The 20233-nt window shown below is 39.8% G+C and overlaps 1 protein-coding gene across 1 annotated transcript in view; it reads left to right on the top strand.

Annotated features, from left to right (window-relative positions):
- The window catches only part of VWF (von Willebrand factor), a 145772-nt gene that overhangs the window by 13902 nt on the left and 111637 nt on the right, over window positions 1-20233 (top strand). The window contains exons 6-10 of the mRNA XM_082774180.1: window positions 1029-1153; window positions 8981-9197; window positions 11372-11494; window positions 14169-14280; window positions 16499-16545. Coding sequence (XP_082630306.1) covers window positions 1029-1153; window positions 8981-9197; window positions 11372-11494; window positions 14169-14280; window positions 16499-16545 — 624 coding nt within the window. The remainder of the gene's footprint in view (window positions 1-1028; window positions 1154-8980; window positions 9198-11371; window positions 11495-14168; window positions 14281-16498; window positions 16546-20233) is intronic.

The following is a 20233-nucleotide window of genomic DNA, read 5'->3' as shown; positions in this document are numbered from 1 at the left end:
GCAGGGTCCAAAGGGGGAAAAAAAAAGGTTTTAAATGATTTATTATTTTTAAACAATTTTACTTTAAAGTATTAATCAGAGTACAGCAAAATGATTAAAATGGTGTAATACAATTGCTGCCTAAAAGAAGTACGTAAGAGGTGTAAATCCAAGCACCACAGAAAAATTAAACAGGTGAACAGCATTTGTGGTGTTTTTTTTTTCTTTTCTTTTCTTTTCTTTTTTCTTTTCTTTTCTTTTCTTTTCTTTTCTTTTCTTTTCTTTTCTTTTCTTTTCTTTTCTTTTCTTTTCTTTTCTTTTCTTTTCTTTTCTTTTCTTTTCTTTTCCTTTCCTTTCCTTTCCTTTCCTTTCCTTTCCTTTCCTTTCCTTTCCTTTCCTTTCCTTTCCTTTCCTTTCCTTTCTTTTCTTTCCTTTCTTCTCTTCTCTTCTCTTCTCTTCTCTTCTCTTCTCTTCTCTTCTCTTCTCTTCTCTTCTCTTCTCTTCTCTTCTCTTCTCTTCTCTTCTCTTCTCTTCTCTTCTCTTCTCTTCTCTTCTCTTCTCTTCTCTTCTCTTCTCTTCTCTTCTCTTCTCTTCTCTTCTCTTCTCTTCTCTTCTCTTCTCTTCTCTTCTCTTCTCTTCTTTTTATTGTGTGTATGCTTTTCCTCTCTAATCTCTACTGTCTTGTTGACAACTTTTAAATAGTAGGAAAATGTCTAGGCACGTCTAAGTTTCTGCCAAATATGTCTAACCAATGAATATCATCTAGTGTGTTCATAGAAATGTGGGAGCTGCTGGGAGCTGCCTTCTGCAAGCTTTGTTCTGTCCTGCTCAGGGAGGGAATTTAGAAACATACCATGCAGGAGTCGATCCAGATCAGTGAAGGTGGCTTTTCTACAGTCAATCTATTTGGAGTAGAAATTCTTTCAATGATACAGTTCTGGTTTTAAAAACATCCTTCACCAGCCCCTCATATTGATCATATCCACTAATGACCGCTTGTTTCTCAAAACCCTAAACAGCTATGTGCTTCTCCTCTTCTTGATTCACAGGGACCCTTGCGGGAAACAGCTATGATTTTGCAAACTCCTGGGCTTTGCGCAGTGAAAATAAGTGGTGCAAGAGGGTCCAGACTCCAAGCAGCATGTGCAACATTTCATCTGATATTGCAGAGAAGGTTGGTGCCACAAGACCCCATTCCAGTTTCAGTCCCTCACTACCTGAAGGTAGCTTGTCTACTCTTTGGTAGAGGAACACAATTGTTCCCCGAGTCCTGCACCTGACACGATCCTCCCTCAGCAAATGGTTGGGATGCAAGGTGCAGGAGATGCCTGGTTTGGGTTCCTGAGAAGTAAAGTGGTCTACATTAGCTATACAGAGCACTACTTTTGCCCCCACACTGCAAACAGGTGCTGCAAAATGCAGGGATCAGTGCGCAGCTCCCCGCTTAGCCTGGCAGGAACACGCTTGGGAAGCATGTGGTGCAGCAAGAGGTGTCAGGGGTGGTGCATCCCATGCTGGGTGCTCTCCATAATGCTGGGTACAGGATGTAGCTGCATGTGTTGTTGTTCAGCTAGGAAGTGTGTGACCACCCTGCAGACTAGGCTTCCAAGTGCTGTGAATAGCTGACCCGAGAGGTTGCATGTTGTGACCCATGTCTTATTTACATGCAGTGTTGCAAAAGGAACAGTTTACTCACTAGTTAGTGAATGCAGTTTTAACTCTTCTACTGCATCTTGCCTGTGAGTATTCTTTCTAAAGTAGTAGTACATATTGCTCCCCAAACCTGCTGAGAAAAAGTCCCCAATCTAACACACAAACCCCAAACAGATAAGCAAAGAAACAAACAGCTCATTAGAGCCTGAAGCATGAGTTCCTGCCAAAGAAACTCCAACATTACTTGGGAAAGGAGTATTTAAGTGGTGCCTTTGAATTTAGGCAAGTAACAAGCCCTGTTATCCTGGGAGCAGGAAAGCATAGCCTCTGACATCTCTTTAGGCACCACCACCACAAATAGTATTTGTGCATGTGTTAAAGCTCATATACAGGGATGGCAACACACAAGGCAGATGCTTCAGCCAGGCTGTTTTTGACAGAGATATTCTCTGTAGCTGTTGTGCTGGCTGTGTGCCACCAGGCTATTTCTCCTGCCAGGAGGAGTAGGTTTCTTCAGATATGCATATAGATAGTAGCTCAGATTTGTTAAAGAAACACAGGACAGCATCAATCTACATCAACCTATTTATTTTCTTATTTAAAAGTATAAACGTGTTCCTTGTTTACTTTAGACACAGGGCAGACACACAGATATGGCCACCAGCTCAGGGAGGAAAATGTCTTTGAGTATGTACTGACTGCATGTGATATTACAGGTTATGACAGTCATGGTAAACTGAACTTTCATTCATTGAGGGTTTGCATCTGATCTCAGGTACACTGTGTAAATCAGAATGACTCTGTGGGTGCTACAATTAGAGTTATACCAGAGTAACTGGATCAAAATTTAGCTTTTACTATCTTGCTATGCAAGTCCCATAGACTGATACTTTTTAAACTAGGCTCAAATAATTTCTCAGGAGTAGTAGTGCTTCTTGGAACATATTTGTTCTACATTTACTTCTAATATTGGTTTTCTACTACTTGGAATAAGCTAATGAAGGCTGGGATAAGCTTGTAAACTTCTGACTACTTCCACTAAGCTTTTGAGAGGGGATATTTATGGTAGACATGTTCTGAAATTCAGCAAAGCATGCTCATACCCCTAAGCACAATAGCTTTGTGGTCTGCAAAACTGTCTGAGGAACTAGAGCAATGATTGCAGGGTCGAGATCTTCAGTGCATGCTTCTTGCTGGAACTGTGCCTGTATGTGCAGAGTTTCTGTCAGGTTCTGGACTGATTAAACACCTGAGGTGAGTAATGGTGTATGATGCCTGGCACCTCTTTAGCTACACCTGTTTGATACTCAAAGGTCATAACTTCAGTGATGGGTTTCAACATGGCTGAGATGTCTTCAGACAGACAGAACTGAGTTTTAAAGCTGGCCACAGCTCAAGAGCAGAGTTGGCTCTTGTGACTGGTTGTGGCTGCTGGAATTTTATCTATTTGGACAAGTTTAACTTGTAGAAAATCCAAGGGAGGCCATGGAGTGGCATGTGGGATGAAATGCAGGATGAAGTCCTGCCTGGAGAGTAGACTGCAATTGATGTGAATTTTGTACAGACCACATTAAATATTGATGCTTTTTTGGACAAAGTTTGCTTTCGCACACAAAAAAAAATAAATTAACTTGATGAAATTATCTCCTGTCTTGTGTGAGTTCATGAGCTCACAGCATTTAACATTGGCTTAATTTATTCACTGTACAAGAATAAACACAGAGCTATTAATAGCAGTCCAACCAAACAAGTGCTGCTAAAGAATGTGGAGCTTTCTAATAGCTTGCTTTGTTTGCTTGCTTCAGCTTTTGGAATGCAAATCTCCCCCATCTCCCAGCCTCCCTCTAGGCCAGGCAGTCAGCTGTTAGGTAAGGGAAACAATAGCTCTGCTTCAGTCTGTTCCTCCTTCCCTGGCCCCCCACTCATTGCAGATCAGGCCTTTTCTTTGCCCTCTCTTCCCCTGCACAGCAGCCACTAAACCAGCATCCTTAGGGAGGTGGCTTCTGCTTCCCTTGAGAAAAACGGTGAAACTGGAAAGCCACATTACTCCTATCCGGAGCCCAAACATTTGCAATGTTTTATAATCAAGCTTAGAAGAGTTTGGAGATGGTGAGCTTTGTGCTGTGTCTAATTCAGTTTCATTTTCTGAATCTACTTGAAAGCTGCACAGAGTTGGTGGCTGACCAGGTGGAACTTTGTCAAGGAGCAGATTTGTTAATCTCTGTGCTGCCTGGTCCCATGGGTGGGTGCTCATGGTGACTAGGAGAACCTTGTGCCACATCAGAACCAGCTCTCAGCTGGGTGTCTTGTGGAAATACTGGTTGTTCTTTTCTGTGTGGAAGCCAGATAGAGCTGCTGGTGGTCCCGGCTCTTTAACTGGGTATGCTTCCTATCCTTTACAAGGTTTGTCCTTCCTGTTTTATTTTGTTCCAGTCCACTGGAGAGACAGGGCAATCTCCTGATGCCTACTTGTCTCTTCTTTCCTTGGAGCTTCTTTGCACTTGCATTCTGCACAATGCAGAATCACAGAAAAGGTGGGCAATTTAATGTTCTTTATTAAGAAAGTGCTCTTATTTTGTTTAAAGCTGCTGTGTATCAGCTGAGGGTCTGGAACCAGCTCACATTTTGACCCCACTGCTGCTCTGTGTCCCTCCCTGTTCTCCACCTCCAAAGCACATACACACTTACGTGTTTGACTACTGTTCTGCCCATAGATATGGTTTGTTTCCAGATATACATATTCCCTTCCTAGGGCTGTATTTAGTTTGCCATCTACATGGTGGAGATGCCTGCTATCTACCTTGTCTTGTGATCTAGAGAACATGTCAAACTGGGCAGTGTTGGAGGGAGGGAGCTACTGCCTCCCTACCACAAATGAGCTTCTCAGTTTTCTCTGATCCATTTTTCCACCACATAGCTGTGATGATTTAGGCCATCTATTCCATGAAGTACTGCAATCTACTAACCTCTCAGATGTCCAACAGCATAGGCAACAAGGATCTCAAAGTATTAAACTGAGTGAAAAGTGTGTAACTGTTGTAATGAGTCAGTGTTGAAAACATAAACATGTTTTAAAGAATCAGTATTCTTTTATGCATTCTTAGTTGTTGCCTTAATTTTCTAGATTTCATCCCTAATGGAAATGATGTATGAAGGCCACAGTTCACTGTATTTTTCCTTTATTTATTTATTTGTTTACTTGTTTTTGTTAGAATACTGTATCTATAGCATGTTAGTTGTGAAAGTGACTGTAGTTCAAAGGTGAAATTATAATTCAACTAATGTATACTTTTGCTACTCTTGCTGTAATTGATAGAAAATACACCCATATTCCATGGAGTACTTCCATGTGCAATAAAGAAACAACATTTATCCTCAAAGCTGAAAGCAAGTGAGAGAGGTCTGAGACTTTTGGATTATGATAATGATAGATCTCACAAGCAGGTCAGCAAATACATGGACATAAATTACTGCAATATACTTCAGGACTGAAAATGAAGCCCACTTTGTCCAGAATCTCATTTGTCTGCTCCTGAAATCTATATATCCTGTGAAGACAGACTGGGAGAGTTGGGGTAGTTCATCCTGAAGCAGAGAAGGCTCTGGGGACACCTTCTAGTGGCCTTACAGTGCTTTAAAAGGGCCTACAAGAAAGATGGGATGGGATTCTTTAGCGTGGAGTTTAATGATAGGACAAGGGGTAATGTCTTTAAACCAAAATAGGGTAGGTTTAGGTTAGACATTAGGAAGAAATTCTTTACTTGGAGTATACTGAGGCACTGGAACAGGTTGCCCTGTGAATGCTCCATCCCTGGAAGTGTTCAAGGCCAGGTTGGATGGGGCTTTGAACAACATGATCTAGTGAGTGGCATCCCTGCCCACGGCGTGTGTGTGTGTTGGAAATAGATATTTCTTAAGGTTCCTTCCAACCTGAAAAACTCTGTGATTCTATATTAGCTGAACCAGAATTTAAGGGTCTTCTGTCGGTTGTTAATATGTTTGTTCAAAGATATAACTACCATTTGATGTACTAAACATACTGGATTCAGATGCTCTTTTCTTGGAAAGATGAGAGGCTAAACTATTCTCCTTTGATAGGTGAAATAAAATAAGATAGTCTGAAAGATCATACCCAGCTATGGCACCAAAATATATCCTTCTTGGATGATATAAAGAAACCATGTACTATAAAATTAAAATTCAACAGAATGATAGGGTATCTCTGCTTTCTTTTGTTACTTTTTAGTTTTTAGTTCTTTACTGGCAATCACTAAAGAATAGACAAATGCAATTCATGCAGCAGCATAATACAATGCCATAGAAATTGGAAGAATGTATAAAATTCCACCTACAACTCTGTGTGGTGGGACTGGGGAATAAAGAAAGTCAGTAGGCTTGTGGTCAGTAGGACTTGCCAGTACAAGGACACTGCCAAGGCATTTAAAGAAATACTTAAAATAGAACTCATGCAGAAGTAAATGAAGTAATGTCAAGACCTTCAACTGTATTTCAAATACTGCAGTCAGTTCTGGTGGTTTTAATCTTACAGCCCTCTGCATTCTAAGCACTGTTTCAGGCTGAAGCTTTACTCCCTAGTCTGTTGGTTTTGGGCAGTTCCTTTTCTGGTGAAGCAGCTTCCAGGACTGTTATTCTGTAAGCAGGAACACTATAGCCATGGGTGAGATGGCTCTGGTCTCTCCACACAGGTGTACTGTCCCCTGACTAAAGAACTCTGTTAGTTCAGCTTGACCATTCAGTTTTAAAGAAAGGAGAGAAAATAAAAATAATTTGTAGAATTAATTAACCTGGAAGGGACCTCTGGAGGCCATCTGCTCCAAACCCCTAGTTGAAACAAGGCTGCCTTAGGTCAGGTTGCTCAGATCTTTCTCCAGTCACATTTTTATTATTTCCAAGGTTGAAGGTTTCACAGCCCCCATGAGCACCTGTTCCAGTGTTTGACCACCATCATAATGAAAATATTTTTTATCTTTTATATAGTGGGATTTTCCTGTATTTCAGCTGTCCATTAGTTTGTCATAATACATAGCTGAGATATATCTAAAATACAGGAAAATAAGATCTACAATTTCTTGTATAAAGTCAGTTGAAAATTTGAAGCAATTTGAATGGCAAGAAAGCCTTTAATCAGAGAAAATGAACTGCATGGTGATTTCTGGCATATATGACTTGTTTTCTTGACAAGCAGTTAAAAGGTCAGTCATTAGGTATGTTGCTGTTGAACAATAGAAATGAACACCATGGGGAAAAATAGTTTTAAAAGTTTTTGTTGTTGTTTTTAGTCTCATTTAGTGATATGTAGTGAACATGGTCCAAAAAGGTTGTTTTGACTAGCTTTGTTGTCACCATGTTTTGCAGACTATACAGTCTAAATTCTATTGCAGCGTAACAGTTGAGGTGTATTACCTTTTTAGCAAGGTTATTAACTTATTAACACAGCCTGTGAGTAGGCTTATTGCATATGTCATCTTTCTATTGCATTTGACAGTATCTGTATCAGGGCTTTGGTCCAGGAGCTGCTGTACTGCTCATCCTCTGAGCAGCTCTCAGCTCACTTCTGATTACATCAGTTTCATCTTGAAACTCTGCTTTAATAGCTCTTTTGGCTGTTTGTATTTTTATCACTTCCAGCCCTGTGGCACTTTGTCAATTTTCTCATATTTCATGTAGTCTAAGAGTATTACCAACACTATTTATGCACTTCCTGCTCCCCACTTTGTAGTTATCATTCCAGCTCTCTCAGTATGTTGTCTGCTGTTTGGGCATCAGAAATATTTCAGGCTGGATCTGTTTTTCTGGAAGACAATCAGCGTTGCTTTTACATTCCCAGAGACCTTTCTCAGAAGGCTCAAGACCTCCTTATATATGCAATTATTCACTGAGCACTTTGTTAAACTCTGAATATATTTTCAATTTTCAATAGATCAGACATTCTGTTTGCTTTGTTTTCATAAGTCAGAAGTTCTGTCTCAGTTCAGGTATTGAAGTTGATCATCCAGACAAAACACCCTCCAGCAAGTAAAGTCTTTCCTACTCAGCGGTAGAAACCTTAGTACCCCTATTATGCAGGTATACCATGTGCCATTTAGAGAAGGTATCTAGGCATCTGCTAAAGTCTGTGGGTTTTTTTTGCTCTCCATTTTTCACCTTCCACCTCACCTCACCCAACACTGGAAACAAGACAACCAGACTTTTTTTAAGCACAGCTATAAATCTATAACTTCTGTGTGCTGTCATCTCAGGTACTTGTCCTTACTGTGAAGGAACCAACTTAAGAACCTGTCATGTCATGTCTCTATGTAATGATAGGCCTGAAATATACAGCATGGTTACAAATATTTATATAAAACATTGATGGATAAGTAGAATAAAGTTCCACTTCAACTGTTTATGTTAGGGTTGTATCAGACATTGTTTTCCCACTTATCTAAGCATATTGTCATCCTTTCAGAAAGTTGCATTGAGGACCTCAGACTTATTGTGAGGACCTCAGACTTATTGAACTGTGACATAATGTAACCATAAGAGAAAATCGACTTGGGAATCTGCTTCACAAAATAAAGTGAACTCTCATTAGGTTGTGTTCCATTTACAGTTAATTCATACATAGCTTGTTGCCACCTGAAAAGGTAAGTTTTGGTACCTTCCTCGCCATCTCACTGTACAGTCCCATCCTTGTACTAGCTGTCACCATGCTGGTTTAACTTACTAGAAAAGCAGAAAATTTTGCTTTTTTTCTCTGGGTTATTTTTTTTTGCCATTTATCCGAGTTAAACTGACCTATCATGCATTGGACAAGCCAGCAGGAGTGACAGGAATATGAGGTCAGAAGTAGAAAACAAATTTGATTCCTTGGATCCCAGTCAGACTTGGTCTTTCAGCGTGAAACTTGCTCTGTTCCCTCATTATCTGAAAGATGGTCTGTCTGGTCATTTTTCTTCTGAAGTACCTTAATTGTAAGTTCCTCTCTCTTGCTGTGCATGTGTTCCTGGTCCTCCAGACACCATTTGGTTCTTCACTGGACAGCAAGCAGTTCTTTGCTTTCCTGCATTTGATAACTGATTGACCAACATGTTTCTGTGTGAAGCCTCTCTTATATGACACTATGTTTTATGTTAATCAGTGTATTAATGTACTTCTGTTTATATACAGATGTAGTGAATAAATGGATGTAGTCCACTTTTAGCTATCGACTGCAGTGTTTATGTGTGACTAATAACCATGATGTTATTTAACAGTGGTGACAGTGTGTTTGGAAAAGCTTTTTCTTCCAAAGTTTATAGTAACTAAAATATTTTGTCCCCTATCCCTCCTTGCACTGGTCATGCAGGGTGTCATGGAAATCTGCCAGCTGCTAAGAACATCTTTGACCTTTTCCCGGTGCCACCATCTAGTGGATCCAGAGCCATACATCCATCTCTGTGAAGAAGACATTTGTGCTTGTACCCATAGCACAAACTGTCACTGCTTGGTGTTCCTTGATTATGCAAGAAACTGTGCTCATGAAGGAGTGATTTTGGATGGGTGGCCTGAAGAGAGCTTGTGCAGTAAGTTGATAGAATTATTCCTGAGCTACTTACCTCAAATGAGATCATGACTGTCTTGCAGATTTATGTGCTGCAGGTAAGAGCAACAGTTGATTTTTTTTAGGATGTTGTTGCAGGTTGATTTGAGCAGGCAAGATAAATTTTAATGTTCCCATCACCACCATTTATCTGAAGTGCCTTTGCTCACTCCCACTTTCAGATCCCTGTCATTTACCTCTTTGCTAGAAGTTGTTGTCCTTAAGTGAGGATTGTTTAAACCACATATGTATTATAGAATCATAGAATCATTAAGGCTGGAAAAGACCTCCAAGATCATTTGGCCCAACCATCCCCTTTACCACCAATATTACTCACTAAACCATGTCCCTAAGTAAGAAAATCCCCATGAAGAACATTCTGAGCTGCTACATATTTATGTGATCACACAAAGCTACCAATTATGATGTTCAGGAATTATTTCACACTCGGTTCAGATGTGTGACTTTATCCAGCCTATACTTGTAAGACAGCATCTTCATGAAAGGCTCTCCTTAATGCTCCTGGGTAAAGAGAATTATTTAATCTTTTATTTGCTTGAAACAATTACATTGGAATTGGGATGATTCATAGTTTAGCCTTTTTTTTTTTCTAAGTCAGAGATCCTGATTGCATCTTGAAATGTTATCTTTATTAACCTAATTTTGCCAAGGTCAGAGGTCTTGATTGCATCTCCGCAAAGATTTTGCAAACAGAGAAGGATGTAGATTGACTGGGATGCCTCTATAGAGTAAAGATCACATTTGCACCCAACGTGCAGGAGTTCATATACCTGTATGCCTCCACAGGAGAACCCCGGTTAAATACACAAATGAATTAATAAAAATCCTTTAATATCATATTCTCAATGATTTTTCTCATGCTTTCTATATCAGACAGGAAGGACAGTTTTCTCAAAATGTTTGTAAATTGATTTCCTGGGCTAACATGACAGATTTGTAATGACAGCACTTACAAGCCAAATTTCTTCTCTGGTAAAGTTACTCTGTTAATAGCTACCACCGAAGAAAACACTATCTTCAGATTACAGTTAGGGCAGCAAGATATTGCCAACCACTTATTCAAGGGATTGTAAACCAAAGAAGACTCTTTCTTGAAGTAATTTGTTACCTTTATGTTGGGATATAAAAAGATCTAACTTGTTTCTTTGCTCAAGGTACAAACCAGAGGACACATTTTAGCTACAGCTTTCTGTAAGTCTGGCTAAATCCAGGAGAGAATGCATCTCTATTCCCAGAACTCATTTTTAACCCTTGACTTCACAAACCACACTTTTTCCAAGCCAGGAAAGGGAGGTACTACCCATGTATGCTGCCATGGCAGGATCTTAATTTTCTATCATCCTTCATCACCTTTCACTATCATGCTGTCTCAATAAATGATGACAGTAATTGTATTGGAGGCATGAGATGTTGCTGTGTTGCAAGGACTGTAGTGCTGGGCACTAGTGAGCCACAAAGGGCAAGACTACTCCTTTGTTACCCTCCCACCTCCTTCATTACAGGATTTTCTGAGAAAGGGCAGGCTCTAATCTTTTCTGCCCACTGCATGCCCATGCAGTCTTGTGGGATATGTCTTACATCAAAATGAAGGAATGGCTATAGTTTGTGCTTGCATAACAGCCTCGCCTAGATAACGTCAGCAGTAAAGATACTGCAGCATGGGTGTTAGCCTGTGCTAGCAGTTCGCAGGAAGAAGGGTGGGATTTCGGAGTCTTAACTGTCTCCCTGTTCTCTCTGGGAACATGAAACATCAGTGTAGTTTCCCAAATGAATGTAGTAACCGTGTACCTTAAAAATACAGAACATGGTTGTTTATCCCAGCTACCCAGATATTATTGCAAAATTGTTCACCATGTGTGATTGTTCTTAACACACTTGGTTCTAGTTATTTAGACTTGATTTGTTAGATAATAAATTGGCTGTAACCCCTAAGTATTTACTAGGCAACCTAACTGAAAAATCAAGCTGAAAATCTAGTGTTCCTTAAATCTTTTTGCTTCTGAAAAAGAAATCATTGATTAGAGGGGATATGACCTTTTTGGTGTCTCTGTGGCCCAGGCTTTGATAATTAAGGGAATTTATTTATTTAAAAGTTATTGAGGAATTTGCATTTCTAATTTCTTGTAATTGTTTCAGGGCCAAGATGTCCAGTTGGCATGGAGTATAAGGAATGTGTATCTCCTTGTGCCAAAACCTGCCAGAGTCTGAATATCAATGAAGTGTGTCACGGACAATGTGTTGATGGCTGCAGCTGCCCTGGTAATTTATTTACAGAGCTGTTTACAGAGAAACATTTGGCAGTGGTGTTACCTATTTTATTAGAAGAAGGAAAGCAGTGTCTTCTCTTAAATTTTCCCAAAATCAGAAACACTTCTCTTTTCTGGGACCATGCCCTAGAATAAACCAGTTTCTATACTGCCTGTATGCTCACTCTATGAAAAGGCCATTTTTTAGAGCCAACTAAAAAGTAAATGTTTCTGTGAACATCAGCACCATCTAGTATTCTAGGACTACTTTTCTTTCTTGCTGAGGGACTACTTACCACTGACATGTCTAGATTCCTTCTCAGTTGCTTTTGGCTAGAAGCTGTCTTCCTCTAGAAGCTAGAGGAAAAAAGAATGGAGAATATACCGAAGACATTTCTTATAGAAAAACAAAACATGTAGAATTTGTGCTATATTTCCAAAGATCTTCAGGATTTTATATGAATGATTTTGCTTGTTATTGAATCCTTTCAGAGGATCCTGATCAGAGGAGATCTGAGTGGCTTAAAGGAAGCAGCCCAACCGCAACTTTTTTTTTTTTTTTTTTTTTTATGGTCTTCCTCCTCTGCTTAGTGTACTTAACATGAGTGCAGGCAGAGGGTTTGATTCCTGTCTGAAAAGATCCTTATGGTCCTTTTTCTAGCTTTTATTATTTTTTTGAATAGGAATTTCTCTACATTTCACACTTCAAATCTGGACTTTATGTGAATGTACAGAGGTATTTACTGTCCCTCTGCACTAAGATACTAAATGTAACTGAGGTTTACTGAGCATGTAGTTTGATTTCCAAAACAAGGCAGTGATGATGATGTAAACCTTGTTTTAGGAGTCATTAATGCATTCTAAAACATTTCCAGTCATTCAAAGCTTGGCAGTTGCCCATTTAGCTGATGGTCTCTTGTGCATTGGATGTTTAAAGCTGTCCTTCTGTGGAAGAACTTGAGTATGTGTACAGGGAAGCTGGCAGGTGATAGAATTAGGCACAGGAGCTTATTTTGTTGTGTAGCAGCTAGCTATTAGATCTGTACAGTCCTGGGACTGTTGGGAAAAGCTGAAGGTGTTGAATCCACCAGCTGCATAAGGTCCCTGGCTATTCTTTCTTTGGTGTCTGCTCTGGTCAGTTCAGCACAGGAAAGGTATAAAGGGACAGAAACTGAGAGGCACAGAGACAGGAGCTCAACAGAATGGGTATTACATGAGAAACCTGATAAGAAATAAGAATCAGCAGTTCAATATTTTTACTGTTACTTGGTGCACAGTCTACAAGAAATAAATTATGTTTGAGTTTAATAGAAAGTGAGGAGGATCTCACAGATCAATAGAGAAAATTGGGATATAGGATGATTATTATACCTTCTCTTAGCTTCTTTCCAGTTCTCCAAGAGTAAAAATGATCTGTTCCATGTATGTGTCTTTTTTACTTACCGCAGCACACAGTTATTTTAATAGCAGTAAATAGAATTACTATTGCCAGGAAAAAACATGGACAGTCTGTTTTCTTTTGCTCTCTGGAGAGCCTTAAATGCTCAGATCTTGTTTAAATATTTCTCAGTGGAAGGATTTTCTCTACAGTAAATATCCTTCCAGGAAACACTACAGCAAGAATGGGAGAAAAGGGACTTACCTGTGTGTCACTGTCAGTGGTAAATGCTGCTGCTAGGGAAAAGGGCCAAAATTTCTACAGGTGTTTGGAAGGATTCCCTCAAAGAGAAGGAAAAGGAGTTTTTAGCAGTCAAAATGTTTTGTTATAGTAGCTCTTTTTTGAACAGAGGAGTATCAACTACCTATCAACATGTGAATCTGAGAGAAAGAAACTACTTGCTACTGCTAGCTTATGATGCAATCTCAGGCAAGTCTTTATAACTGATATGTGCTTCCAATTATCTTTGTAAGATAGACTATATATAGAATAGGTAATTATAGTTGTGTAATATGGAAACCTCAGAAACTGGATCCAAGTTAGGAAATTAGCCTTCTCACTTTGCTTCTGCAGAAGTTGAAAAGAGAAACCAGATCTCCACATCATAATGCTGCTTTCTCTCTGACCCTGACTTGTGGCACGGTGCCTTCCCAGTATTTGTTGTTCAAGACAGCTGAAAGCACACTGCCTGCATAGGTTTCTTCTATTGCTTAGTCGCTGTCTGCTGGATTCTTGTTGCTCAACTTTGCTCCTTCATTCCCTACTTTGTTTTTCTTCTTTTCTGTCCTCATATAACAAATGCAAAACCTGTCTAGGCACTCTTTACTTCAGTCAGTTCTTGTTAGCTCTAGGGTTTATGATCTGCACTATTTCTAAGTACATATATTTTTTGAACAAGTTTCTAGATTAGCACAGATCAAGCTTGATTGTGCTCCCCAGATTTGACTCCTATATGTTGCAATATACAGGAGTCCTATATATATATACTGACTCAGGGACTGACTAAGCAAAGGGCTTTTCTGGGAGCACCAGAAATGTGCCATTCAGCACATCTGAAGGAGAGGCAGCACTGGAAGAAAAGTAGACACCAGCAGTTACCTTTGTAATTGCTCTCTGTGCAGCTATGTATAATAATGTATATGAGGTCTTGCCAAAGTATATGAAGAACCAGAAAATGTAATCATATTTATGTTTCTGTCCATGTGTGTGTGTTGTATGTGCATGTGCTGTTGTTACCTGATCTATCCAGAGGGAAAGCTCCTTGACGGTGAACACTGCATTGAAAGCTCTGACTGCTCCTGCATCCACTCTGGAAGACATTATCCTCCTGGGTTCACCATCTCCCGGGACTGCAACTCATGGTAAAATCAGTGTTGCTGTGGTATGGTTGCTGTTGTTCTAGGGTACTGCACACATTTTTGGTGGCTGTTTTAGATGATCTATCTAGATCTCTCTCTCTGTCTCTTCTTAAAAATACTTATTTACATTGGCAAAGGACCTGATCTCTTATTGGAAACACCATCCCCTTCCAAGAAGTGAGCTGTTCACAAATACAAAATCAGCTTCGCCTTTAAAGGGATATTTGGCCTGACAGAACAATGTGAGGGTCATACTCCCTCAAACAGTAGAGAACTACCTGTTTCCTGTGGATAAGACAGACTGGCAGGTTCCCATGTCTGGTTGGTGTCAGCAGTGGTGTCTTTGTTTCAACTTCCTACATGTATTTGACCTCTAAAACCGGTTTCTTTCCAAGAAGAGTTAGCTCAGGCACGTCCTTGAAACTTCTCACAAAGCTAATGGATCTTCCCAGCTGCATGGCTCACAATTTTTCTTTCACTCACAAATGCCATTCTGAAGGGGAAGGCTAGCTGCCTAAAGAAAGGAAGGGGAATGAGTAATGTATTCTTGATCTGGTATATGTAAGTGTGAATGTATTTATGTAAGGAGTTCAGACAACACCGAGCACAGATGTTTCCAATTAGACCAAAGAAGAGGGACTAAGTCAGAGCCACCATATGCAGAAGAAAAATGGTGTATGTGTCATCACTATTAACCAGAAGTTTTTCATTACTGGCGCCATGTATCACAGAATATGAACCATAATCATGACATTAGCATTTTATCTTTTTTTCTGGAACTGTTTGCAACTCTGAGCTTGGCCACATTGTTCAACCATAGTGTTTTTGAGAGGTTAATGCTGCCTGATAGACTGCATTGTTAGAAAATATTTCCTGTTATTCAGATTTGATAATGCTGTGGAGAATTGTTTGGACCTGATGATCTTAGAGGTCTTTTCCAACCTCAGTGATTCCGTGATTCTATGAATGTTGTTCCATCAATTCAGCATTCACCATCCTGAGTAAACTGACTACCCACAAGTGGTTTTCAAGGGCTGGAATAATTAAAGAAATAAAAGAAGTCTAGCATCTCTTGAAAAATTATTTCAGCTGGAGATTCTAGGATTGACCAGCTTGACATCACAGATCCAAGAATGACAGCAATCTCGATGACTGTCAGTGCCTGTTACTGGTTACTGGTAGCACCTCTGGGGATGGCACTAAATCCACCACTCAAAGACATTAAACCAGAAAAAACTCTTTGCAGAGAAAGGGAAACTGAGCAAGAGAAGCTTAAGTCAGCAGTGTACAGTTACAGTGATAAAGGTCTGCATGAGCAGAAGTCTAGCCAGCTGGCAAAGGACAAGGCTTATTGCCTTTTGGGTCAAACTGATGAGGCCATGCCTGGAGTAGTGTGGCCAGTGCTGGTCAGTACTGGTGTAATGGCCACTGCAAGAGGAAGGTTGACAAACGGGAGATAGTCTAGTGGAGGACTCTGGAAATGACTGGGGAAGAGAAGCATGAGGAGAAGCAAAGGGATCTAGATTTGTTTAAAGGCTAATGGGGGAAACTTTCACTACCTAAAGGGGGGTTGTAAGGAAGACAGAGACAAAATCTTCTCAGAGGCAAACAGAAAAGGAGCAAAAAGTGATGGACATGAGTTGAGACAATGGAAATTCCATTTAGACATTAGAAATAAATATTCCCTTGGGACGGTGTAGCACTGAGACAGCTGCCCAGAAGAGCCATTCTGGATATTTCTGAAATCAAATGGGCAAGGTCCTAAGCCACCTCATTTACCTTTGAAGTTTCCTTCCTTGAACTGGGGGTTGTAGGTATTATTTCCACAGGTTCTTTTTTTTTTTTTTTTTTTCTTTTTTCTTTTTTTTTTTTCCCCTCTAAAATTCCATCATAGTAATAGACATATCTTGAGATTTGCATTTAAAACTAATTCCACATCAGTGGAATATAGTTGTAAACTATTAAATGTTTTTGGAAAAAAATAAGTTCTTTAATTTTTCAACCATTCCAGCTCATATTGTCAGCAGTTGCTGTCAAATGATGGTAGAAGAGATCAGGAGGATGGATATATTAAGAAACAAGATTATGGGAGATTGAAAGTATGCTGGGGGCTGGTCTAATTTCCCTAAAACAGGGGCCATATTTCATTTATTTGGGAAAAGCTTGCAACAGAAGATATGAATTCACATATTCTTGCATAACTTATAATTATGTTTCCTAGCATTTGTCGACGTGGCATCTGGATCTGCAGCAATGGGGAATGCCCAGGTATGTTGGACCTATTGTTTTTAGGTTTTGACATGTAAGTAAATATTGTCTACATCCCTCCCATTTACACCCAACGTACATTTTTTTTTCCACACAAACAGTGAATTTGTCTTTATTCTTACCTGCATACTCCAGTGCAAGCCACGTGGTATTATATTTCAGATGTTCTCCCTGTGAGACAAAACAGATGTTGTACTGTATGTTTAGCAATTAAAATTCCTGTTTAGTAACAAAATTGGTTCCTCTTTTGATTACTTTACCAAAATATAAGGGTCTGTATGATCAGAGGAACAGATTTCAGGTAGAGGAACACTGTTGGGCTGCTTTGTGCAGGTAGCCAACTTTCTAAACCAGTATGTTTTTACTGATGTTATAACTTGAAGTACTGGGAGTAGATTGGGTAACTCCTGATTCCCCTTGGATTTTGGCCCCAAAGGTCACCTTACAGGTGAAGGATCTCTAGCCTCTAGGAGAAGGTGGATGACCTTCCTTCCACAGGTGGTGTCAGACAGGAGGGGCAAATCTGTAGATATTGTTGCTCCCAAAGTTCTTGTTCACCGCCTCCCAAACTCACCAGTACATGTGGCTACTGTCTCAGCTTTTGCCTCCATGGTCAATGTGACTTTTTGTTCTGTGCATTGTCCAGCAAAGTGTCTCCTTCCTTATTTCCTCCTGGCAGGTCTGTGGCCAGTCCTCTGACTCAGTTCCTGTACTATGCTCAGCCACAGAAAGGCCTGCTTGACCTGAAACAACATCTGTCTCTGCTTGTGTTGTGTGTTGGAGTCTGCAGCGAGAGAGCACAGATCTTTATCTTGCTCTTCCTCATTGCTTTTGTGACCTGAGAGTTGAAGGACTGAGAAGGAGACCAGGGTTGGAAAAAGGAGAGCAGATAGGCTATTTATTCATTTAATTGTTTATTTATTGTGACATGCAACTGTGCAATCCTCACAAATTAGGAGAATTAGAAATGTTTATCAAAGTCTGTCTTTCTCTTAGCAGTAAGTTTGCCTGACCCATTAATGCAGCATTTCCTCCTGCTTTGGACTAAAAGAGCACTTGCCCCAAAATGTCATCAGGAAAAAAAAAAAAAAGGAAAAAAAAAAGTAGTGAAAGAATGGGTACGAAAATGTTCAAAATAGAAATGACATTTTTACTGTGCTATGCCAAGCAGGACTGTGAGAAACCCTGTGCTTGAGGTTTTCAGTAGATATCTCTCCAGGTACAGGGAGCCTCAGTACAACACAAAATCAAGGACATAGATCCAGGATATTTATGTCTTCTAGATAATGGGCAGTAACATGTTTACAAATGAGGAATAGGTCTTTTTGAACTTTGCTTTTGAACTAGAGTATAGATTTTAATCTCCTTGCTTTCTGGGCTACTATGAATAATACGTGGGCCAAACTCTTATTCTTAACCCCAGCCATTTTTTCTCCATAGATTATAGAAATGAAGGTAAGCCTGAAATTGAGGTCTGTGATCAGGTATCAATATACAGCTTTGTGCAAGGGGAAATCGCTACCTTTTTCCGAGTTGGGAAGCTCTGCAGAATCAGAAGTCAAAAGCAAAACTAACTTATTTTTGTGCCGTCAGCCAACATATCCAAATCATTTTCAGCTAGGCTTGTATAAGGCCCAGAAGGTCCCAGAAGTGCAGCTGTTATACAGGTACCCACTGACATCTACAAACTCTTCTATGGCTAGGCAGCAAAACTTTCTGAAGTAGCAGTCTTTGATAGCAACAGTAGCCATGTTATTGTTGTACCCTATCCTGTTCTGTCTAAATTTGAAGCAATATTACAGCATATTTTTATTACTGATTGAGTATTTTTGTAACAACTATTTCTGAAATCATGTCTGTCTGAAATCACCACAGATAATTCATACATTTAGACTCCCAAAAACTCAAGGTAATTTCATTCTTTTTTACTAACAATTGTCAGGAAAGGGCTCCTGTATATTGTATGAATGAATTGCCTAGCTGTAAATTAGTTGATAGAGCTGGGTACCCAGCTGGAGGCGGTGTTTCAGAAGACAGTCTTGTGTCAGCCAACTACCAATAGCAGGATAGCACTAGCAAGAAGCTCTCAAGCTGATATCATAATTAAATTAATTATGAGGGCTGTGGGTTTCAGGAAATCTCGTGGGTTGCATTAAACCAAATGGAATAGATAGAGGGACCCATAAGAAGAGACTTTGCCTCAGGAAAGAAATTTCAGTTCCAGGACCAATGCCAAAGGGCTGGGACTTGTCTCGGGGAGCGGGCTATAGCTCTTCAGGCTCAAACCTGTTTTTTGGGTTCTTGGTTGCAGAGAACACCCTGAAAATCAACCTGCACATAATGTGGTGCATTATTGTTTTCTTTAGGTCTCCATGTCTAGTAGCTAACTGACTGTATAGTTGATTAGAGTAACACTTGTTTTACCTTTGTCTAAACTTATTCTAACAGAAAGTGTGGTTTTAAAATTTATTTTTATTTTTGTATTTACCAAGCTACCCTCCAAACAGATGGGGGATGACAAACGTTCAGTGAGTACTAGATTTTTCTTAGGGTGAATCAGAGCAGTGAAACACTGGGGCTTCTCAGGAAGTTAACGCTGAATATTATGGAGAAGAGCAAAATTTCCTTTTGGCATTCATTAGGCAGAACTTCCACGGGACTCAAAGGCAGTGGAGAGAAAGTCATGGGCTTAACCTGCCAAACTGTAACATTAAACTTTCTCCATCCTTTGTCAGCACTGTCAATGCAGGCCCAGCACCTGAACTTTGTTCTAGGCAAGGAGAAACCCCTTGTTTGCAGTAGGAACATCTCTATGTGTAAAGCTCATATGAAAGACTTTGTTTGTAGGACAAAGTTTGAAGTTGGAACCTTCCTAATGTATTTGCAGAGGCTGTAGCATAGCAGGGGGCTATATCCCAGCTGTGTGTCCTGAATACTGCAGTCCTGAAAATGGAAAGCCACAACGTACAAAAATATGTTAAGATGTTGAAATGTTTCAATAGCTTCTTTTTGTAGAAGTGTGGGCAAGACAGACTTTTGTATTATTCTGTAAGGACTTTAGATTTAGCTATTATAACTATAGATTTATTTTTAGCTTTATGTATTTTACTCTATTTAGTTTGTTAATTAAGATAGTGGTTGAGAATAATTATCTGCATAAATTCTGCCCTTGGAAGAACTCCATCTGTGATTGTCTTCCAGCTCTTCATTCTGATAAAGTACATGTATTCTTACTTTAATGTTAGAAGAAGTTACTGGTATTCAAGGCAGCCCAACAAGGGAATCAACACTTATTTTGGGTCTGTGTTAAAGAAGGCCATTGTGAAGGAAGCTTTGAGACACTGTCGCCTTTATAAAACCATACTGTAATGCTATAAAAGCACAAGCAGATTGACAAAGACATGGCTGTCAGTCTGCCAGGACAAAACTGTGTAACATATATAGAAAATGAAGTACCTCTGCAGAAGAAGAGCATTGAGAGTTCAAAAAGTATTGCTACAAATTTTGATCTTTAGCTCTGTAAAAACTCCTGCATTCTGCGATCAGGTCTGTGGGTGCAGATATGTGACTCTGGTCTAAGAAAAAGTGTTTTTCAAGTGTACTAAGCCAAGATGTTGCAAGCCCTTGCATAGGCGTAAAGGGGCTCTGTGACCCAGAGCACAACACTGTCAGTGCAGCTGGGGAATCC

Source organism: Aythya marila (assembly GCF_965140915.1).
Source record: "Aythya marila genome assembly, chromosome: 1".
NCBI classification, from domain to species: domain Eukaryota; kingdom Metazoa; phylum Chordata; class Aves; order Anseriformes; family Anatidae; genus Aythya; species Aythya marila.
This window is presented reverse-complemented; position numbering and strand designations above follow the sequence as displayed.